The sequence below is a fragment of the Bombus impatiens genome, unplaced genomic scaffold, assembly GCF_000188095.3.
Source record: "Bombus impatiens unplaced genomic scaffold, BIMP_2.2 scf_1080, whole genome shotgun sequence".
Classification (NCBI taxonomy): Eukaryota; Metazoa; Arthropoda; class Insecta; order Hymenoptera; family Apidae; genus Bombus; species Bombus impatiens.
In genome coordinates this window covers 609,509-631,554 of record NT_177499.1, presented here as the reverse complement: position 1 = coordinate 631,554, position 22,046 = coordinate 609,509, and the positions used below count along the sequence as shown (strand labels likewise).

Below are 22,046 nucleotides of genomic sequence, written 5' to 3'. Positions count from 1 at the left end.
ACAAATTAAGCGTCAACTAATAGTAGTGTCGTTTTTATTGTGTACGATAATAATAAATACGCACAGTGTAATATGTTAATACACGAATAAGTAATAAGTAAAAGGTAATTGGCGTGGTGCAGCGATATCATTGAATTTAAACATGACCATATATACATGCGTTTAGTCTACTATGGGATACAAATGTACGTGTACGGACGTATGTATAAAAATGCAATTGCAGAGAGATACGATTCTTTTACGTTACAAAAATACATTTTCTTCCTATATAGTAGTAAATGACAGCAACTTTTAAATACGACGTTTGATTTGTTAAGCATACTTAAGCATACTGTGAATAATTTTCAACTAAATTCAAAGAAAGACCTAATATGTGCTAGTATTTTAATTACTAGACGCGACTCGCAGACTCCCTGCCATTAAAACACTTCATTCGTCTTTTTACGATAATATGCATTCGACGAAAAACACTGATATTACGAAAGAATTACGGCTTTGCAATGGTCCTATTGTCCTGTAATTACCTAAAGATTTAACTAGCCTTCGACTCGAACAACTATCTTCTTACGATTGTATTTTCTCAAACTTTTATTAGTAACGTTCGTATGTTGTATATGATTTTCCTAAATTCAGATAGAACAATGTAACTCGGATATTTACTTATCATTTGTGTTTCACGTTTATGCTACACATTTATACATCTACGCTATAAAAAGGGTATAAAATAATTTATTTATTATTTTGAGACAAGAGAAACGCAAAAGTCACATTATCGGTCTAACGATACCTGTCTTAAGATTTTGTCAAACCGGTTAATCATTCGCTTAAAGAGAAAATATTTACCGTCAAACGCGTATGCGTATATTTTTCGATAGGACCGTGATATCGTTCAATGATTTTGGTTCGATGCAAATAACTTCTTTTACCTGTGCTAAAGCGAGATGAAAGCAAGCTCGATTGTTCAATGGCCGAATACAGAGTTGCATAGAATTAAAACCATCGGTTCGTAATAAAATGTTTGTGCGCTAATTTTTAATACGATTGTAATACGAATCGGTGACATACTTGAGATAGTTATAGAAACTCAACTATAAATTAACAAAAACTACAGGTAATTACATAGGTAAGTACGTTAGAATTACGTATAAAGATACAAAAATTATAATTTATTTATGGCCTCCTTTTTATGAGAGATTTTAAGGTTGCCGTGTACAAAGCAACAAAACGTTACAACATACCGTGTTGTATCTGACGAAAGAATTATACTTTAATTTTTGTAAACGAAGTGTACGCAAAGGTACTGAAATAAAACCTTTGTAAAATATAAACTAATGTACAATTTAATGCGAAACATTTTTAATAAGTATATGAAACGCAAGTTAAATGATTGCACGATCCTTTAGAGTTATCGATGACGGATGGCGTTGTACATTTTATTGCGAATAATTTCAATAGAAAAATCGTAATACAATACTTTATTATTGGATACTAGGTCCGATATTTAAAAACATTTTCATCGAGTACTCCTCACTATTTAAATGCAAAATTTCTGTTCATGTAAAACACTCATACATCACCCGCGCGTGTTAAAGGAAAAATAACTTATTTTGTTAAATAAACTGCGCAACCGTTCCTAACATCCGCATAAGTAATCGGCAATAATATATATGACCAGTTTCTTATAATCAAAGAGGAAGTACGTGTACTCGCAATGGTTATTATGTTTGCTACATGTATCCATTTCAACTGACCTCATGGTTGGCTACCAAACCTGTTGGTATCCACATTTCAAGGAAGCGAAAGCACCACTTGGTATAGAAACACACTGAGTCAACACGCGCACCTCGGTTGTATGCACATTTTATACTGTCACTTTGTACATACGTTACACTTAAAGTTCTTAATTTCCCCTTATTCCATTATAAATTCGACTTACAGAATCTTGTTGTAGTAGATTTTTTATTTCTGCGAAAAGGGTAAAGGAAGATTGAACAAACGCAAACGATCGTGTTATATCTCACGAGCGTTATATGTTAAAATAACTTACCTTCCTTTTGAGTATCCGTGAATTCTGTCTCAGGGAAAGCAACGTCGAATGTAATATATAAGGTGCCATGAAGATTATTATTCTCGTAATTAGGCATGCCTTCTCCTTTTTTCCTAATACGGGCTCCCGGTTTGGTCACTTTATCCCTCTGAATAGCTACTTTGTGACCATCTAAATGTTCTATATCCATTTTAAAACCTATTAACGCGTCCTGCATAGATATAGTGACGTTTGTATATAGATCGTCACCAATTCTTTCAAAAACTGGATGCGGTTGTGTTCGTATTTTTAAGATTAAATCTCCAGGTTCCCCATCCAAATGTGGTTCACCTTCTGCTATAAATTTAGTTTCTTGTCCATCTACCATGCCAGGTTCTACTTCGACCTCTAATACACGTTCTTCTGTGACAAATTTAACATTTGGACATTCCGAACAAACTGATTGTTGCATCATTTGAAATCTTCCATTTCCTAAATTGCGAGTAACCAATTCTTGTCTGCAATTACACTTTCTTGTTCCTTTTGCTGCCTTCGTAACTGGCTTATTTCTTGTTATCTGAAAGATAAACAATTTTGTATGTCCCATTTACGTATCTTCTCCATTAACTATAAAATCTTACCTCTATAAAATTTCCACTATATAATTCTTCTAAAGTAACTACCAAGTCCATTACAATATTAGATCCTTTAGGTGTTTCTTGCTGATGATGAGATTCTCCACCAAAGTGAAAGCCAAAATCACCAAAGAAACTTGCAAATGGATCAGCATTATTCATCATACCATCCTTCTTCAAACATTCTTCTCCGCATCTGTCATACATTTCTCTCTTTTCGTTATCCGACAGAACCTCGTAAGCTGCACCCAGATCTTGAAATTTCTGAGAGGCATTCGGATCGTCTTTATTTTTGTCAGGATGCAATTCTTTTGCCAATTTTCTGTATGCCTTTTTTATCGCATGTTGACTCGCTGTCGATGGTATGCCTAAAATGGCATAAAAATCTCTCCTGCAAAGATATATACATACTTTAATTCCTATTTCTAATGTATCATATACTGTAAACACTTCAAATTAGCAGCCTAAATTGTTAGATCATTCAGCATCAATCATATGAATGTATAACTATACAAGATTGTAATGTTTTTTTTTGTAGAATTCTTAACGGTAAACATAAATAATGAAGTCGATCTACAAACGTACTTTAAACTTTATTTAATCCTTTTCGTATTAATAGCTTCCGTAGATGGTTCCGTACAAAGTAAAAGGTTATAAAATTATCATAAAGCAAATATCTTCGATATTCAAAATAATTAAATTTCATAAGCATAGACAAGGTTCTCCACTTACCCTGCCACAGTTAGAATTACACATATTGTTAAATTTATTAATAAAGACCAAATCAGTTTTATCGCTGCCATTCTAGCAGACGTTACAACAAACATCGGAGCTTAGGATCGTGGGTGCTCCTGATTGGTGGGTGCTCCGAATTCAATTTATCCGACTTTGATCGACGATAAGTGAGTTTTTAGGCGCGTACATATTCAACGAAAATGTTTAGATTTAACGTTTAAACGTTTAGCAGTAAAAAATAATTGGTTGAATATGACACAGGTATAAGATTTTTTTATACTTCGGCGCTATTTCAAAAAATATAAAACAAATTCCAATAAACTTAATCCTTTGACACTTAATTATATATTTTATTATTATAGATAACTCTTTGATTCTTCTACTTCTTAGATCAATATAAAAAGTATTAACATGCAACAGGTGAAATGTTATGTAAAATTATTTTAAAATTGTTTTGCTTTACTACGACTGATAGTACAAAGATTTCTAATATTTATCGCGCTTCAATCTTACTTTAATAAAGTTAAATTATTAATATTCGTCTTAATTCTACTGAAAACCACACTTAACAATAAAAATCTACTCCCTCCCCTACAATATAGTAAAATGATCATGTGACAGATCATATTGGGTGTCAAAGTGTCAGTAACAGTGTAGCGAAAGTAAAGTGTACTGTACAGGTTTGTGGTACGTGTTGTTAAACCAACTCTCGGTATTGTAATAAGGAAATCATTAGTTTAATCATGTCAATATGTAAATTGCCTCGAGTACTCTTGCACGAAAATTCAGTGAAAGGGATTCAGTCAAGAATCACATGACGAAAGCATTATTGACTAAAAACACTATCCTCTAAAATAAGATATCTCTAGGTTATGCATAGTTTATCTGTCAAACATCCTACAAAATGGAGAAACACATGCATTTATGGAGAGGTGTTGATAAGTTATCATACATTTTCGGTGACCAACCAAATGGCACAATTTGTAGACTGGTTACCATTAAAGATCACATTTTTGTAGCAACAACTACTAACAGTCTATACTATGGAGAGGTATCATTTTTGGAGGACAGTCCTCCGTCATTGGTTTTCAAAAGGGCTCAATTTGATGTGATCGATATAGCATCCAATTCGGATTATTTATTTATTGTAGATAATAATGGACATGTTTTGAAAGTAAATCCTCAGGATATGAGTGTAACAGATACAATAATTCTAAAAGAAGAAGTTAAATGTTGTAGTCATGGGTAGGTTCCATAAAATCTTTATGTATTTTTACATTATACTCAAATAATTTATACCGTTACAGATATAAACAAGAAAATGAAATTGTCAAAGTAAAATCAATAGCTGTTAGTGATCAAGCAGCGTTATTTGTAACAGAAAACGGACAACTTTGGGCTAGTGGAAATCAATCTCAAATAGATATTAACAGTACAGAACCTAAAAAGGTCAAGTTTTTCGAGGGTAGAACTGTGTCTGCTGTTGCATGTGGTTCAAACTTTAATGTAGTTGCAGTGAGAAAAACACCAAAAACTTTAAAAGATGATACTGACAGCGAGAATGAATTAGAAGAAGAAGTTTTCGTTAATTCATGTCCTCAGTGTCTCAACACCGTGCTGTTAAGTCCTACAAGTCTAACGTCATCAGATACTTGTCCTACTGGACTTCACGTACAGCAATCTAGTGAAGATCACTCAACCAATTCTATTAGCGCTTTATCTGTTGCTAGTAAAGAACAAGAGATTTCATTTGCCGAAAATAGTAAAAAGGAACAAATTTCTGAAGTGGTAGAAAATGGAGAACTGTGTGCCAATAATCCTATAGATTCTGAAAAAGAAGAAAAAAGGAATGTTATTTTTATAAATACAGAAGCTGCAAGGCAATTCTTAACCAGACAATTATCATGGGTTTCATCTTATGGAAGTGTTAAAGAAGATATACCTTTAGATAACATTGAAAAACCGACTAGACTAATAAAACAAAATGTATCTAATGTAGCTAATTTAGTATATGAAGGAGTGAAAAATGTGGGAGGTAAAGTTGTTACATTATCCAGGCATATGAGTGGAAGTTCAGATATAAATGAGTTTAAAGATGATAGCAGTGAACATTTGGAACTAGGAGAAGAATATCCAAAACCTGCTGCTACCAGTTTGGCACTCAGTTTACGCTGTGAAGAATTTCCTTGGTCATCAAGTACTGGTTCCTCTGAGCATGAATTGTCTCAACAAGGATTAAATGAAAGAATCAGTACACTAACTCGTACTGGCAATAGTATTCTATCTACTGAACTTTGGACGTGGGGTGATATTCAATATGGACAATTAGGAACAGGAGATATTGTTAAACGCTCGCGACCTATTTTGGTGGCAAAACTCAGTAATACTGGACTTCGAAAAATTTCATGTGGTGCATTTCATATCCTTGCTCTAACTCTGGATGGAAGAGTTTTTGCTTGGGGCAGAAATAACCATAAACAAGTGACATTGGAATCGAATGTGTATCAGAGTGCACCTCGTTTATTTACTACGAAATTATTTCCAAACGAAAGAGCTAAAGACATGGCAGCTGGTAGTTTTCATAGTTTAGTCATGATGCATCATGGTTTATACTTTATTGGACAGTCAAGGTAAATAATTTAATTACGAAAAGTATCAATAAGAAATGAGAGTTCTATTTACTCACGAAAGTTGTCATGTGGTTTCAGTAAAACTGGTGAAATGTTCCAACTCGATATTGAGACAAGCAATAAGTGCAGTCCCCAACAAATTTTTAGCTCTGGTAACTACAGTTGCTGTTCTGTGATAAACGAACCTAAGATAAATATCTCTGAGGATTTAATAAGTGAACAAATCTTCTTGGAAGAAATATTAATTGTTTATCAAAATTTAATTAGGCCATTCCAGAAAAGAGGAGGTGCTATGCAGGAATCAAATGTTTATGAAACATTATGTCGATGTTATACTGAGTTATTAAGTTTCAGTGTATTAAATGTTATTAGTTTATGGGATTATTTTAATCATATTGGTGAAGCATATGAAGTGACAATTGTAGCTAATGTTGAAGAATATATTACTGTATATAAATATTACTTAAATGCAGTGTGTGACATAATCTCTTTGAGTGGATTTACATATATTGCGAAAATAATTGAAATACCACAAGTAATAACAAATTTATTTATGGATAAATTAAAAACTAATGAAACTAAAAAAGTTGCTGATGAAATTACAATTACTATGGCATTGCAACATCCACTACATAAATTGAATAGGTAAATATATCTAAATATGTATTATTATTTATTTCTTATCTATGCTTTGAATAACTTCCAGTTACATTTTCATTTACATTTGCATTTATATCTTACATTTTATCTAGCAGCCTTACTACAACCTAATTGTCTTAAGGTACATATCCACTTAAGAGTAAAACTATCGCGAGTTGCTCTCGAGAGTATTTCTCTCGTTGGCTACATTGAGAGCGATTATCTGAGTCACTATCAGATCAGATTTTGCTCCTCTTCCTCCACTTCCGCTCTTATGCATTTCATCTTTTTGCCCACAACCTCTGATTAGAGGTCCTCCTCATTTCTTCTTTTCTTTCCTTCCAGTTATATTTAGACACATAAGTGTAATAGCTTTCATTATTTTTTGACTATTAAAAATTGGCAAAATAATTATAAGAAAAGATTATTAGTTTACAAGAGGCAATGAATTTGCTGCCTAAAAAATAAAAATTATTCTTTATGTTATAAAGGATCGTTTAAGGAATTATATTCTTACATTATGTCAAACATATTTAAAAAATTAATATTGCTATAAACATCTTAAATATACTAGTGATCCACTATTTTCTTATTTATAATAACAGACATCATCTTTGTACAGATATAAGAATATGGTTTTAAATTTGATGAAATGTAATGGCGCAAGAATGGGTGTAGAACGATTACAAGAAGCATTAATAAAGTGGGAGCAAATATGTGATGATCAGGAGAAACAACAAAAAGAAGCTGAAGCAACTAAATTATTTTGGGAAAGTTCTGGGAAACTTGGGGAATTATTAAGATTTCCTGATAGAAGACTTATTAGAGAGTCACGAGCACATCCTTTATCAATACTTAATTCTGGAAGATTTTCTACACATTGGTTTGTTTTATTAACTGATATATTTATCCATGTTACTGGTACATCTCATGTGGTACATCCACTTAAAACTCTATGGGTAGAACCTTTACCAGACTCTGAAATAGTACAAGTATGTTAAGTAAACCTCTTTGGAATTCAAATATAAATGTACATTTACAAACGTGCAATTTTTGTATTTGTATTTCTATGTTTCAGAATGCTATATCAGTAGTAGCTCCAGAGGACACATTTGTATTATATACTCCAACACCTTCTGAACGAAATGAATGGCTGTATGCTCTACAAAATGGCATAAAATGTAGTCTACAAAGAGTTATTGGACATGTGCCTCCAATAGTACGTTCTAGCTCATTCTCATTCACTAAGCACAGTGTTTTCAAAGATGCAAAATATACTGGTTCGTATGTCGTTAACAACAGTATTGTATCTCACGCGTTTTATATCATATTTCATATTTTAAAATTATAATACAAATGATGAATATTATGTAGGTACATAAATATACATATATGTATACGAAAAATACTATCTTTTATTTTGGTACATAGGACGCTGGTTGAGTGGTAAGCCGCACGGTTCTGGAAAATTAGAATGGCCTGACGGACGAAAATATGCAGGACAATTTCATAAAGGTATTATTCATGGTACTGGTAAAATGGAAATTCCATCACAAGGTGTATACGAAGGACAGTGGAAAGATGGACAACAGAATGGATATGGGACGATGAAGTCAGTTTTTAAATAACAATTTAAATTCTAAGCGTAAATAAATAAAATATACAATATATAAGAAGGTAATGTAAAATATTCTAGGTACAATAATGGAGACTTTTATGAAGGATATTTCAAAGACGGACTACCACATGGTCATGGTGTTAAAAAGGAAGGTCATTTTATGGCATCTGTCGCATCTGTTTATATTGGGGAATGGGCTGCAGGTGTTAAACAGGGATATGGAATTATGGACGACATTATGACAGGTAATTATAACGTAATTAAAAAATAGGAAAAGAAATCGTTGTTCTAGTAAAATTAAATCTTTATAAATAAGTATTGTTTTATTGAACAGTATGTATATTATTTCAGGCGAGAAATACTTAGGATCATGGAGTAATGGTATGAAACATGGTTGTGGTTTAATAGTAACTTTAGATGGTATTTACTATGAAGGAGTTTTCATGCAAGACGTTTTAACGGTAAATAATTCAAAATAATTCAAAATTTAGTAAATATAAAATGTTGAAATAAAATGCTTATGCTAAAAGGGTCATGGAGTCATGGTGTTTGAAGATGGTACTCATTACGAAGGTGAATTTAAATCAGCTGGTATTTTTTATGGTAAAGGTACTTTAACTTTCACTAGTGGTGACAGATTGGAAGGTAATATGAATGGTGCATGGAACGAAGGAGTAAAAGTTATTGCAACATTACATATGAATAAAGCTAGCGGAAATATACAAACTAATTCGAAACCGACGTAAGTAGTTTATTGTGAGCAATATTTATTTGAGCGTAATTTTAAGTTTATTTGTTTTTATTTAATACAGATCTTTTGGTAAATTATGTGTATCACCAGATCAAAAATGGAAAGCTATATTTAGGCAATGTTATCAACAACTTGGTGTACCTGAACCAGGTTCGAAAGCTATTGGTATAACTGATAAGTCTGCAGAGACACAACGTGTTTGGCAAAATATCGCTAGTATAATAACTAAGTCACATCAAAAAGCTTTACAACGAAAGAAACTTCTGACAATTACTAGTACCGGTAAAGAGAAAAATAACGAAGTAATTGATGAGTTGGATAAAATTCCTTGTTTTGGGAGAGATAAACTTACAATTCAAAGTTATAGAGAAATTCATAAGTACTTGATTAAAGCGTTTGATAGCTCACTTCACCCATTAGGAGCGCTTTTAACAGAAGTTGCTGCTGTATATACAGCTACGTATGGTGGTGTAAGAGTTCACCCTTTATTACTCAGTCATGCTGTGTCTGAACTTCGTAGTATCACATCAAGAATATATGAAATAGCTACTCTGTTATTTCCGGCGTTACCCCGAGGTGGTAAAGAATACGTATTAGAAACAGAAAATGAAGAAGAAGAGTATGTTTTAATTAATTTTCTATATGATTTATTATTTATTTATCATAATTATACAAATATCATGTTCCATTATTTTAACTTTGTACTTTGTTGTTAGTCAAGTTATAAGTGCTGCAGCGATACTTCATCCAATATTGTTACCTCGTGTGCATTCAGCACTTTTTGTACTGTATGCTTTACATAATAAGAAAGAAGATGATGCCTATTGGGAAAGATTAATGAAATGGAACAAGCAACCTGATATAACGCTAATGGCTTTTTTGGACATCGATCAGTGAGTAATATCGTTGAAAATACAAAAATGACAGTGACTTTATTAAATTTTAAATAATAATTTCAGAAAATTTTGGAAGAATACAAACGTAATGAATTTAAACGAAAACGGATTACCGTATCAAAGTGAACCGTACTTTAGCGAGGCAATAGAAACATTACAACAATTGAAAACCACGTTTTCTCCGTTAGAAAAGTTATTAGTCGTTAGGAATACATTTGAACAAATGACACAAGTAAGCTAGCTTCTTTGCTGTATATTTTTATTTGTTTGTTAAATCTCACATGATTTTTATAATAGGCAGTTCAAAAGCAATTGGGGACTACATATTTATGGACAATGGATGAATTATTTCCTGTGTTTTGTTTTGTTGTTGTCCGTGCCAGCGTATTACAATTGGGCAGTGAAATACATTTTATAGAAGATTTTATGGAGCCTTATTTACAAAACGGAGAACTTGGAATTATGTTCACTACCCTTAAGGTAAAATATTATATCCGTGAGAAACTCTATATAAGATTTTAGAGCTTAAACAATATGTATATATATAAATATATATCTTTTAGGCCTGCTACTACCAAATACTACAAGAAAAAATTAATGTGGGTGACTGAACATGACATAATAATTTTCATAAATAAATAGAATTATAAAATATAAAGTAAGTTTCAATGATAACTTATTATAATACATTGTTAATATAACAAATAAATAAAATATATGCACTCAACTCGATAAAAGGGTACCTCAAAATCTAACATTTAGTTGAAATAATATAATTTAATAAAATGTTAGACATCGTAAAATGGATTTTGTGCATTATGACTATTAAAAGTGGTATACTACTTATTTATTATAATTAATGAAAATAGAAACTATAATATGTATGAAACAGATAGATTGTCAGGTCGTAACAATGTAAGTAGTAAAATTACATATCATATTCTATAAAAGTATTAATGTACAGTGTATATACATTTAGAACGAATTTGAAGCTTTATTTATGTTAATTTTCTCGTTTCCAAGAAGGTAAATGTACAGTAAAAGTTTATAGGAACAGCCATATATTTGAACATTTTGTTATAATTTTAAATATCACTGCATTTTAAGTTCAATTTTAATAAGCATTTATTCATTACTATTGTATGAGATTGTTCAAAGCAAACTTAGAAATATATAAAGAATACTATGTTATACAAAATGATTTTTTGGTATTTCTACAAATAATATCAATACCAATATGATATAATTCTTTAATTCATCTAACTGCCATAAGTATCACTTAATAATATCATAATGTAATAATTTTTCTTTATTCTGTTATATTATTGATGTAATGAACTGTATTTAAAAGGCATTAATTGAAAAATTAATGTCAAATGATATACCTATGTTATATATTTCATAATAACAGCAACATTGTGATATTTCGTGCAATATCGTAAACCTATACATGCCATAAAAATAGTAATATAACGATGATGATGATTGGAATTTTATGTTACATACTGAATATGCGTTTTAAATGTTTTATGCCTACTATGTATAGTTTATAAGTATCTGTATCAAATGAACAAAACTGTATGTTTAAAGATAACAAATACATTTAATTCCATATTATAAATTACATGTGATTTTCATAATTTTACCTTAGAATTTAAATACACAAACATAATTCATTTTACTATAATATAAATTTCCCAATTAAGTAATCTTAATAAACCAATTATTAAGAGACAATTCTGTTGCTTTCTTTTACTAAATTTTATTTATTATTTCATAGCCTTATTTTGTATCAGGTTTCCCTTTTTTTCTTTAAATTCTGATTTAATCAAGTTACCACTTTGTACATTAAATGTTTGCAACTTTTGTATAAATATGGAACGTAACTATGAAATAAAATATTTCATTCTGTAAAATTTTTAAATCAGCTCTTGTTTCACCAGTTACGTACACATGTACGTGCGTATGTAAGTACTGTTATAACTATAGATGACTCCAATTATTTATTTAGGAGTTTTCCAAAGCTAGAAAGTGTGATAGAGACAAAGAGCCCATAATAAAAATTTAAATATTTAATGAAAAGTTCTGATATTAATCACTCAGGAATTTACCGTTTGTCGTTAAAACAATGCATGAAAATTTTTACATTCTTTTAATTGCCACATAGTTGATAAAATTTTGTATACATGCAAATCAGGCAATTTAAATCATACAAATAATAAAAAGCATTTCAAAAGACAAAATGTTTGCCCGTGAAATCTGGTTGCTTTCTTCTTACATACTAAATACATTTTTCTTAATTACGTATTTTAATATATATTTAGATATGTGTATTTTCTTGGAATAAAAATTCGATTCATACAAATTTTTTTGTAAATATATATAATCCCTTTATATAGTACATTGAATCAAAACTTTTAAAAATCATCTGTAACGCGCAGGTTTAACCAGCAGCATGATCACAAATTGCGAAGTAACTTAACGTCTAACGATTGATATGTCGTTATCGTTACTCTCTTACTTTAACTAAAGCTATTACGCTTAGAAATACATACTATATTGACGTAATTACGTTTATGTTATAGATATTCATTATAGATATGGAAGTAGTTAGAAGTGTATGGAAAAATCCTGTTTTGTTGTATAAAACTGTCTTATGGGCATCATTTAGAAATAGGTATTTATGTACATGACAAATGTTTAATATAACCTGAATCTTATTTTATACTTTATGATATAACATGTCATCAATATCGGGCCATAAAATATATATTTTACTGTGATATTCTTTTTCTTATTATACTTTAATAGCCTTTGTCATAATATAAGTATAAAATCTTAATTTGATGTTGCATCTAAATATCATAGACATTAGTCTATAAATGTCTTATAACTTTATTTTTATCAATTGCTACATTAACAGATTTGGTATATTTGCAACTTAGAAATATTATAGAAATTATTTGTTTTTATATAATCTATTGCTTTTGAACACATGTTAATATATTCTTTTTGGATTATACGCTAGGAAACTATAAAAACTGTCAAGACTTGTTATATGTTCCTTTTGTTTGTTGTATATAATGAAGTATATTTTTTAATAAATCTCCTTACTTTGTCATGGATAAGAAAAAATGTAAAAAATATTCTGTAATAATGAATTAAATAATGATTTTTTAGCACGTTCACATAAATGTAATTCTTAATAAATTGCAGAAGGTATGTATAAATAATTAGTGAAGGCAACATCAACATAAAATTATTTCATTACAGTAGCAGTTCAGCATCAAAAGTAACGAAAAAGGAAAATGTTTCTATGCAAGACAGCGATTTACAATTATCAAGTATAGACACAGATATAACTACGCAAAATGATGTAACATTTAATGCTCTTGTTTCAACGGAAGAGTTATTAGCACAAATAGGGTTGGCAAGGGAATTTGCAACAGATAGTAAAGTTGAACATCCTTATGTTGATAAATTAAAGAGGGTGCAGATGATTCTGTTTGATTTGAGTCATGCTATATCAAAACCAATACCTGGAAAAGCTAAAGCATTTGAAAGTAAACATATTAATGATTTGGACGAATGGATAGCAGAATATGCCAATCAACTACCTCCCCAGGAAACATATATTATTCCGGTAAAAAGAACATTTCCATCTTACACTTTCTATTAAATATCTTACATTTCATTTTATAATCTAATAGGGTGGTGGTAAAGCTTGTTCTATGCTACACTCAGCAAAAGCGATATGCAAACGTGTAGAACGAAATGTTGCATCTTTGGTTCAACATGGTTTATTAAATAAGGAGGCACAAATATATTTAAACAAATTACAAAACTTTCTATTAACAACCTCAAGAATTGCAGCAAAGTGTGATCAACGTACAGAAAATATATATATTCCTAGAGTAGAGGTTGAAAAAAATGAGGATAACTGAATTATAGACTTTATAAAACAAAAATCTGTAGACTATTTCCTACTGCTTTTATTGTAAAAGTAATATAAATAACCGAATACTTTACACAAATATTTTGCAATAATATTATTTTTAAATATGTTTTTAAAGTAGACACATTGTAAATATTCTATAATGAGAAATTATAAATGTCAGTTACTGATTATATTGTATTACTATATTACTATATTATTAAATGTACATAGTAATTGATTAATATATTAATGTAGTTGATATATAAAGATTTAAAAAAAAGTTGAAAGTACAGTATAGCCTTAAAATATTATACAGAGATTTTTCGACATATTGTCGCATAAAGCGGTCATGATTCATAAAATGTTTTGTTAATTCTAAATAATTACATACGATTTCATTAAAGTACATCTGTCTATTTAAGTAACAAAAATAAAGTAGATCTTTAAAATTATATTATATATACATTAATAGATTGCTAAATAGAAATCATTTTGCAACAAATTTTTGTTGCTATATATATACATATATGGTAGAAAAATATTTATAGAAAAAAATATTGTAAATGTACAGTTTCAAATTTAAATATGAAAATAAATATATATATACAATATATATATATATATATGTATATAAAGGTTAAAGACGATAACAACATTCGATAAAATTAATTATTTATTCTAAAACTTCATCCCCCTCAACAATTTCTTTTAAATTAAGTAATTCCAATAATCCAGAACCTTTAGTTTCGGATGTTACTAATTCATTTATCTCTCTATAATGTCCAGGATCGATTAAGCAAATCAAATTTAACGTTCCGTTATCCCATTCTTCTGTCTCTAATTTTGTTATTGACTTTACTATTTTATCTCTTATCTTTTTAGCCTCCTTACCTGAGGCTAAAACTCTGAGTCTCATTTGAGCTCGTTCTAATGGCATTATAGTCTGTAATTGAGGAATTACATCCAAAGCTTGCTGTTTTGCATTTCGGTTTGGCTTTACTGAAAAATGTATATCCTTCATGGCTTTTTCTATCATAGTTACTGTATATGGGCGTTTAGTTTCTGGATTTATACATTTGTTAGCAACAGTTGTAGCAATATCTTTAAACATAGAATCTAAAGCCAAATGCCGTTCTTTGTCAGAAACCTGAAGTTCTCCTTTTGTGAGAATCTCCTTACAAATTTCTGTCTGATCATCTGTACCAAAGGCTTTTACAAGATCTTCCTTCTTTGCTACTTGACCTTTTGAAACGTTTATAAATACTGTATGTGTTTGTAAAACTTCATCGATGTCTTTTTCTCTGAAATGTAATTCTGTTATTACGATTAATAGAAAATTTAATATGTATTGTGTACATAAAAAGAGAGAGAGTAAGATATGTTATAAGGGCAAAATACGTATAGGTTAGATGACAAGAACGTACAATACGAATAATGTAACGTACGTTTTAGATTTGATCGTCTGATAAAGACTTACAGTTTATTTCTCCATGAGATAACCTTGTTCCTATAACAAGCAATTTCAAATCGCTTTCCTGCTTTTTTCATACGAACCACGGCAACGTTGGTTAATCTTATTTGATTTGTTGGTGTAAAAATTTTCGACATTTTTGAACAAATATAAATATAATACTGTCTTTTGGTTTAAGAAATATAAGATACGCAATTTTTATTTTACGTGTAATGCGATCTTTATGTATTATTGTATATATATCGTACAAACGTTTCCAACGCGGTTTCGATCTCTCGATTTATAATCGATTCACTGACATATCCAATATTCAACTTCTTCTTCTAATATCGATAAACTTTTGAAACATCTTAAACGCATGAATTTACGCTACACATACGCAAATCAGTTCATAATTAATATTATCAAAATAACAGAACACGCGAGCGCGACGGTAACAATTTTTTGTAAAATTTTGTACGAAATCTTCGATATCTTACAAAAATATGTCGATTATATATTATATATATTATATGTATAGAAATATCTTTTCGCAAATATAATTATAGCCATAAATAAATGTAAACGTAATAAATATAAATTTGTCGGTAGTTACAAGAAATGTTATAGAAAGTATGGAAAATAAAGAATTGTATAAATATATTTTGTTTTATAACCTTTAAGAGAATAATATTCAAACGAAGTATAAATTAATTCAGAATTATATGATTACAAGAAAGATTTGAAAAGACAATCATTCGATGTTTTGTAATTTTTACATGCTTGTACTGTATATGTTAAAAATAAGTAACATCATTCGATGCAATCAGATTCTTACGAAGGTACGGATTTAGGTTTATTTATAATTTTAATTTTATAATTTCGAGGTAAGTTTATTATACTTTATACTTAAAGAAATGAAAATGTGTAGTCCATGACTATGACGTCATTGTATGATAAGGAAAATCGCGGGTGTGCGCACGCCGTGGCTAGACGCATGCGTAGACTGGCCGCTACGTTAGACCGTATCGAATATGGCTGCCGCGAGCGTGATGCCGTTAGAAGTGCGTGAAAAATGATCGTTTTTCCGTGGTTCAAACGATCCGACCGTTTTTACGTGTGTGCATAGTGACAGTGAGTGTTGTCTCCAACATCTCAACAACGTGGCAGGTCCTTATCATGGCGTTGGTCACCGTGCAACGGTCTCCAAGTATATCCAATTCCCCGCAGAGTTCGGTAAGTTTTCTTGCTTCTGTGCGTCTTTGTCGATAGCTGCTGTCAATTTTTACTGGGAATGCATTGTTTTGAAATTTACCATTATCGCTGTTCGAAATACCGTGTCGCAAATACATTAGAGATCGTTCGGGTCTGTTCGAACAGCCTTTCCTTATTTGGCGTATTGATAGCCAATTGAAAAAGGGAATTGTGAAAATTCCATGTTCTCTGCTCGATATACGTAGTGACGGTGAGCGAGGGAAGCTTGTGGCCATAGATAAACTATGTCTGCGGTAAACAAAGAGTTGTTTTGACGTTTCCCTCCCGCGACCAAAGACTACAACGCAACACCGCACGAGTACGTGGTTAATCGTCACTTATCTAATTCGCTAGAGTCACACATGTTTGTATCATAGACTATGGTTCCTGGAAATCTATATCAATTAATTGTACAAAATGACTCGTTTCATGCGTGACTTATTATCGTACCTGGTATCTTTGTATCTTTTTCAATTGTGTGCGATTACATGATTTTCTAGACGCGCTTGCAAATCTAGTTGCATCAAGATCTTTGCGTTTCGTTTCATGAGAAAAGATAGATAGATTTTTAATAAAAATAAGAATGGAAATATAGCTAACGAATTTGTAGCTAACGAACACAGGCTATACAAACCGTATAATACGAACCACATGGATTATACCAATTCAGATACGAGGGATAAACTTTTACATCTTTTACAACTACTAATCTTTCCATGTATATATAAACCAAACATAAACGTCGCATTAAGAAAAAAAAAAGTTTTTTTTTATAGGTTAGCTATTTTTACATATCTTGGGAAGTCTAAAATTTTACTTTCGACCGACCGCATATTATTAGATGAAAAGCAGAAAAGTTATTGCTTGTGGGAGTTACGAATAACATTGCGGTGGTATCGAAGGACGATAATGTTAAAATAAAATTTTCCTCTTGTGAATGAAATTTCAGTTATGATAGTCTTTAAGGGTTAATAATAAAAATTTCAAAATATCCTTTCCATGAACAAGAAGAGCTTCTTAGTTTCGCTTTTCGAGGAATGTACCCCCGCATCGTCAGGGTTTGTCGCGTCGCGTCGCGTCGCAATGCCACCGATTGTTTGTGACTTGTGACTTGCGACTGCGACACTCGTGTGCACCGGAGTCAGCAGTGGTGGCGTCGCGATGATGGTGACTGTCTTTGTCGAGTTAGAACTCGCTACGACACCGGTGCGACGAAAGAAAGTTGAAAAAGAGAGCGAAAGGAACACGTGGTTCCAGCGTATGCGTATCTCCTATTCGAAAACGAGTGCCGTGACGAGTGCGTTTCCTTCCACCGGTAGAATGATTTTGCTGAAACGAGTAGAGTCTGCATTTCGCAAAATCTGCGTTTTGTCAGCTTCAACGATGACCAATCACGAGCCTGCCGTTGGTTTGTTCGCCCATCCTGATTTGGTTTGGAAACGGGGCGGTCCTTTCGACGATTAGTTTTTTCCACGATGCAATCGGAAGACAAAGCGAGCTTTTCTGCGACGTTGAAAAGCTGTTTGACGAAAGAAAACGAAACGAAATTTAATTAATATGCTATACTTTCTTTAAAAATCTTTTACGTTTTTGCGAAAAATAACGGAGAAGTATTTCGGATCCTATTCTATTTAATCGTTATGCAACTGGTATATCGCGTTCGATATTAAGTAATTAAGTAATTGCAACGTAATTAAACAACGAACGAGATAAATTTTCCTACGAGGCACTTTATGATTATTGCAAACAGACTGTTATAGGATTTTCTAGTAATTCGAGTGAAAATCTGCATGTGTCATCTATGTCAACAATAACATGTTGTGAAATATCAAAAATAACATGTTTCGCCAATGTCTTGTTGCTACGATCGAACGTTCTTTCCACATTTCGCGTTTGCTTCGATTCATAATGGTTGGCTTCCTGCGAAGTGAATTTGGAGTTGATTGGGTTCCTACTAATTCCGAGAAATTTGCGATTTGAACTTTTCTTCGTGGTAGTACTTTTACCACTACATTCAACATGACATTACATTCTTTTCCACTAAAACTATTTACATCGTTTACCATGTAAACCCCTGAATTAGTGTGTATCTCTGTTTTTCACAAGGAAATATTTGTACTTCTATAGATAATTGGGATCAAAATTTCACGTGTAATGCATTATTGATTATCGCACATTGCGAAGAAAGTAAACACGAATGTAGAAAATGCCTGGGAGTATGTCTTTCGAAGTGGACCTATTGTTCAGTGTTTCTGAGATGGCCGTCTCAAGAGCTAATGTCTGGACACTGTCTTTAGCCTCTTGTCTTATATCATCTTGCCTGCTGTTTCATTTTAAAGATTTAATTATATTTTTTGTTATATCGTAAGTTTAATTAAAAAAATTCCAAGCCAGATAATAAATAGTTTCGGAAGGAATCATTTCTCTCAAAAGCATCCTTTTCATGTGTAGCTCATTTTTCTATAATTATCTTGATAAACTTCCGTTTATTACAAATATATAGACGTATCTCGATCATTTTTTACTACTAACATGGAATGTATTTCTAAGCGCGTGCTAAAGATATTACAGGACATTACGGGACTAAGCTTATTTAAATTCCAGCAGCACGTGATAAACGTTCAAATCTGCCCTGTGGTACTTTATTTCTCTGATAAAGAGATGGCAAGTGGCGTTTCTTGTCCACCAAAGCCAGTTTACTTATCCAGATATGGAGAGTTCTATGGTCCGGTATTCTCGACACGAATACACGAAGGAGCAACGTGCTGAGCCTTCTTTGCTTATAAACTTGATCAACTGAAACGAGCTGTAACTATGGAAATTATCGGTTTTTCTTCCGCTCTTATGGGCTCTTGCTTGGTGCGGAGAGATCTCGAGGATCGATACGATTCAAGGATGGGCGGGAAAGATAAAAGCTGCGTTAAGCTGTGCGAAGATGCCGTACTTGCGATTCTTTCCTTCCAACTTTGCACCATTTGCTATTTCGTTAGGAAATAAACTCGAACTTGATACGGAGAAAAGCTGCGCGAGATGATAATGGCAATGTGAAACGAAAGTTACGATAAATGGAGCGGAAAATAGCGCCAGTTGTTTCTGCCAGTTGTAAAGTACAGTACTCAAAGTTTTTACCAGTTCGAAAGTACTCAGAATTTCTGCGAATTTCAAACCGACAAAAGTTTCTATGAGCGTAAAGAAGCGGTTAATCCCAGAGATTCGTAAAGTAAACAGGACAGAACGAAATAGACGATCGCCGCAAGTATATGAAAACTTTGGTCGACTCAACGTATCACGGTAGTATGTAGTACATGATAATAATTCATCGTAAATATACTTTGCCAAAGTATAGAAAATGGTGTTAAATTAACTCGTTGAAAGCCATCGTTACGTGAATGTAGTATTTCATTTTCTAGCCGGTTTACGTTGTTGAATTCTATCTCTTAAAATTGTGATTACGAAGGGAAATTTCAAAGATATTTTTATTATTTTTGTAGTGAATTTTCAAAAAACTGCGTCGCTCGTACCATATTTCCTCTGATCTTTTTTCTCTCCGATCTGGTCATGTTTCGAAAGTCGGGTGCATATATCTTTGTAAATATTATCGCATTCGTATCAGCGTGCAATTCGGTTTGAAAATTACGATTAGAAGACTGTGGCGTAATTTTCCTTTTAGCAACAGATGGAAAATTGCGCTGCGGTGCTAATAGCAACCGTTGCTTTATGACCACGCAGGATGAATTCCCTCGAGAAATTCGAAGATAGATATAAACATAAACGCAGATGTTTATCTTCATTTTCGTGAACGCGAATTCTGATCGCTGATCGTTGCTTCGCCGGTTCCTTCTACTATAATATTTCTTTTTTTTTGTTTTTATTGCAAATTATTTTGGTAGACGGAACGACAGAATTTTATTACAACATATTTTTGTAACGTGTTATCGTCGTCAAATCGTTGTAACGTGATATCGTGTTATTAGCTGTAAAAATAGTTGTTGATAAAGGCGGATAACTCAATAACACGCGGTGTATTTAGAGTTTTAGGTGTGTAGCTTTAACGATTTGGTATTTGCGTAAAGTAGTACAAGATCGCTGTTATACGCAAAGGGTTGCGAGCGTCTGCCTTATGTGATTTTAGTTATCGCTTTTGCACTATTTGCAATTCATCGATGCGAAGGGCTTCCCTTTCCAGCTTAGTCCCCTTTCAAACACTCTGATCGAATCTCGTTTTACGATTGTTCTCGAACGAACATGTATTGCATTATTGATTGTATATCTTTATTTTTGCGCTGTTATCTACTTATCTACTATTACTAATTTTTCTTCTTTTTATAAAGTTTACATTACTTCTATTTTATCTTTCATAAACAGTTTTACCCGTTATTTTGAGGAAAACTAAAGTCTCGCACATCGCACGGCGAAAACCGTAATTACAAATTGCTATTGTTATAGTTGGCTTCAAGCAATTATATCTAATTTTTGGAATCTTTCAAATTCGAGGAATAAACAGAGAATGGGGGATAGTGGAATTTGATGTTAATACAGATAATACATCTGATTGCGACGTTTATCTTAAAACGAATAACTTAGATTTGGTACGCGTCGAACCTTGGAATCTCGTGGGCGACGTTATGCGATACCGAAGAAAATGTTCCACGATGCAATGAGAGATTCAGGGGGGTGACTAACTCGCAGGGTCCTCGGAGCAAGGGAGCCGAAAGAGGGTTCGCGTTTCCCATCATGCACTTTGCATGCGCTGAATGCTTCGCGGCCTACGAAGTGCACTCACCGTCCGAAAGGGTAGTTGCATTTTTCTAACGTGTCCAGAGGGGGTGGATTCGACAGGGGACACAGGCCTATTGATTTTAAAGGCTCGTTTTCTGCGTGGTATGCTCGACAACGACAGTATCCTGGTACCCCTGTAATATTTTATTAACACGTTTGATACCTTATATCTAATCAACCCATAAGTATTAAGTCTTAGATTAAGACTTAATACTTTGTTTCATATTTCTTAGATCTCACGAGGCAAGAAAATTGGAAAATTAATGGAATTAAACGACTCGGGGTAAAAGATTTGAAACGATTTCTTTGAAATCCTATACGGAATCTCCAGCGAGCGGTGGCTGCTTTTAGCCGAAAATAATTTGCTCTCTGCTCGTTTTACGTAAACTTTGTTCGAATAAATTTTGCTCGATGTCTTTGGTATCAGCGACGGTAGCCTTTGTAGCGGGTGCGCGAATTATCGCATAACGACCCGCGGAAGGCAAGTGGTTGGCACTTTGAGGCACAACGCGTAAAATCGTTTAACAAAGGCAGCCTTAACAGGTGCTTAGCTGGTGGCGTGGCGTTCTGCCTTTTTTTTTTTTCACCACGCACACTCGAGTGTGCATCGGACACGTGTAAGTGCACGTGTGGTTTCATTCACCGACGTCGAGATTTATCTTTGTTGATAAAATAATCAACGCGTATTTTTGTAAT

The 22,046-nt window shown here is 32.3% G+C and overlaps 5 protein-coding genes across 5 annotated transcripts in view; 3 read left to right on the top strand and 2 right to left on the bottom strand.

The window, feature by feature from the left end:
* Nucleotides 1-19: 19 nt before the first annotated feature.
* On the bottom strand, nucleotides 20-3,551 carry LOC100748903 (dnaJ homolog shv). The gene is made up of 4 exons (XM_012391565.3): nucleotides 3,394-3,551; nucleotides 2,668-3,052; nucleotides 2,048-2,603; nucleotides 20-1,965 (listed from the first exon to the last, which is right to left on the bottom strand). Exons 1-4 carry the CDS (start codon nucleotides 3,486-3,488, stop codon nucleotides 1,901-1,903), a joined length of 1,101 nt encoding a protein of 366 aa, XP_012246988.1. The 5' UTR covers nucleotides 3,489-3,551; the 3' UTR covers nucleotides 20-1,900.
* A 449-nt stretch (nucleotides 3,552-4,000) lies between these two features.
* LOC100748788 (alsin) lies at nucleotides 4,001-11,379 on the top strand. Its single transcript, XM_003493389.4, has 14 exons — nucleotides 4,001-4,641; nucleotides 4,704-6,026; nucleotides 6,105-6,671; nucleotides 7,288-7,657; nucleotides 7,744-7,945; nucleotides 8,097-8,277; nucleotides 8,362-8,528; nucleotides 8,635-8,744; nucleotides 8,814-9,025; nucleotides 9,096-9,653; nucleotides 9,751-9,927; nucleotides 9,994-10,162; nucleotides 10,228-10,410; nucleotides 10,494-11,379. The coding sequence occupies exons 1-14, from the start codon at nucleotides 4,301-4,303 to the stop codon at nucleotides 10,539-10,541; spliced, it is 4,608 nt and encodes a 1,535-aa protein (XP_003493437.1). The 5' UTR covers nucleotides 4,001-4,300; the 3' UTR covers nucleotides 10,542-11,379.
* A 949-nt stretch (nucleotides 11,380-12,328) lies between these two features.
* Nucleotides 12,329-14,058, top strand: LOC100748665 (corrinoid adenosyltransferase). The gene is made up of 4 exons (XM_012391549.3): nucleotides 12,329-12,438; nucleotides 12,516-12,607; nucleotides 13,204-13,573; nucleotides 13,641-14,058. Exons 2-4 carry the CDS (start codon nucleotides 12,531-12,533, stop codon nucleotides 13,872-13,874), a joined length of 681 nt encoding a protein of 226 aa, XP_012246972.1. The 5' UTR covers nucleotides 12,329-12,438; nucleotides 12,516-12,530; the 3' UTR covers nucleotides 13,875-14,058.
* Nucleotides 14,059-14,522: 464 nt separating this feature from the next.
* On the bottom strand, nucleotides 14,523-15,734 carry LOC100748544 (ribosome maturation protein SBDS). The gene is made up of 2 exons (XM_003493387.4): nucleotides 15,345-15,734; nucleotides 14,523-15,168 (listed from the first exon to the last, which is right to left on the bottom strand). The coding sequence occupies exons 1-2, from the start codon at nucleotides 15,473-15,475 to the stop codon at nucleotides 14,541-14,543; spliced, it is 759 nt and encodes a 252-aa protein (XP_003493435.1). The 5' UTR covers nucleotides 15,476-15,734; the 3' UTR covers nucleotides 14,523-14,540.
* A 611-nt stretch (nucleotides 15,735-16,345) lies between these two features.
* Nucleotides 16,346-22,046, top strand: part of LOC100748426 (protein phosphatase Slingshot) — a 73,523-nt gene continuing 67,822 nt past the window's right edge. The window contains exon 1 of the mRNA XM_024371059.2: nucleotides 16,346-16,553. Coding sequence (XP_024226827.1) covers nucleotides 16,497-16,553 — 57 coding nt within the window. The 5' untranslated portion in view covers nucleotides 16,346-16,496. The remainder of the gene's footprint in view (nucleotides 16,554-22,046) is intronic.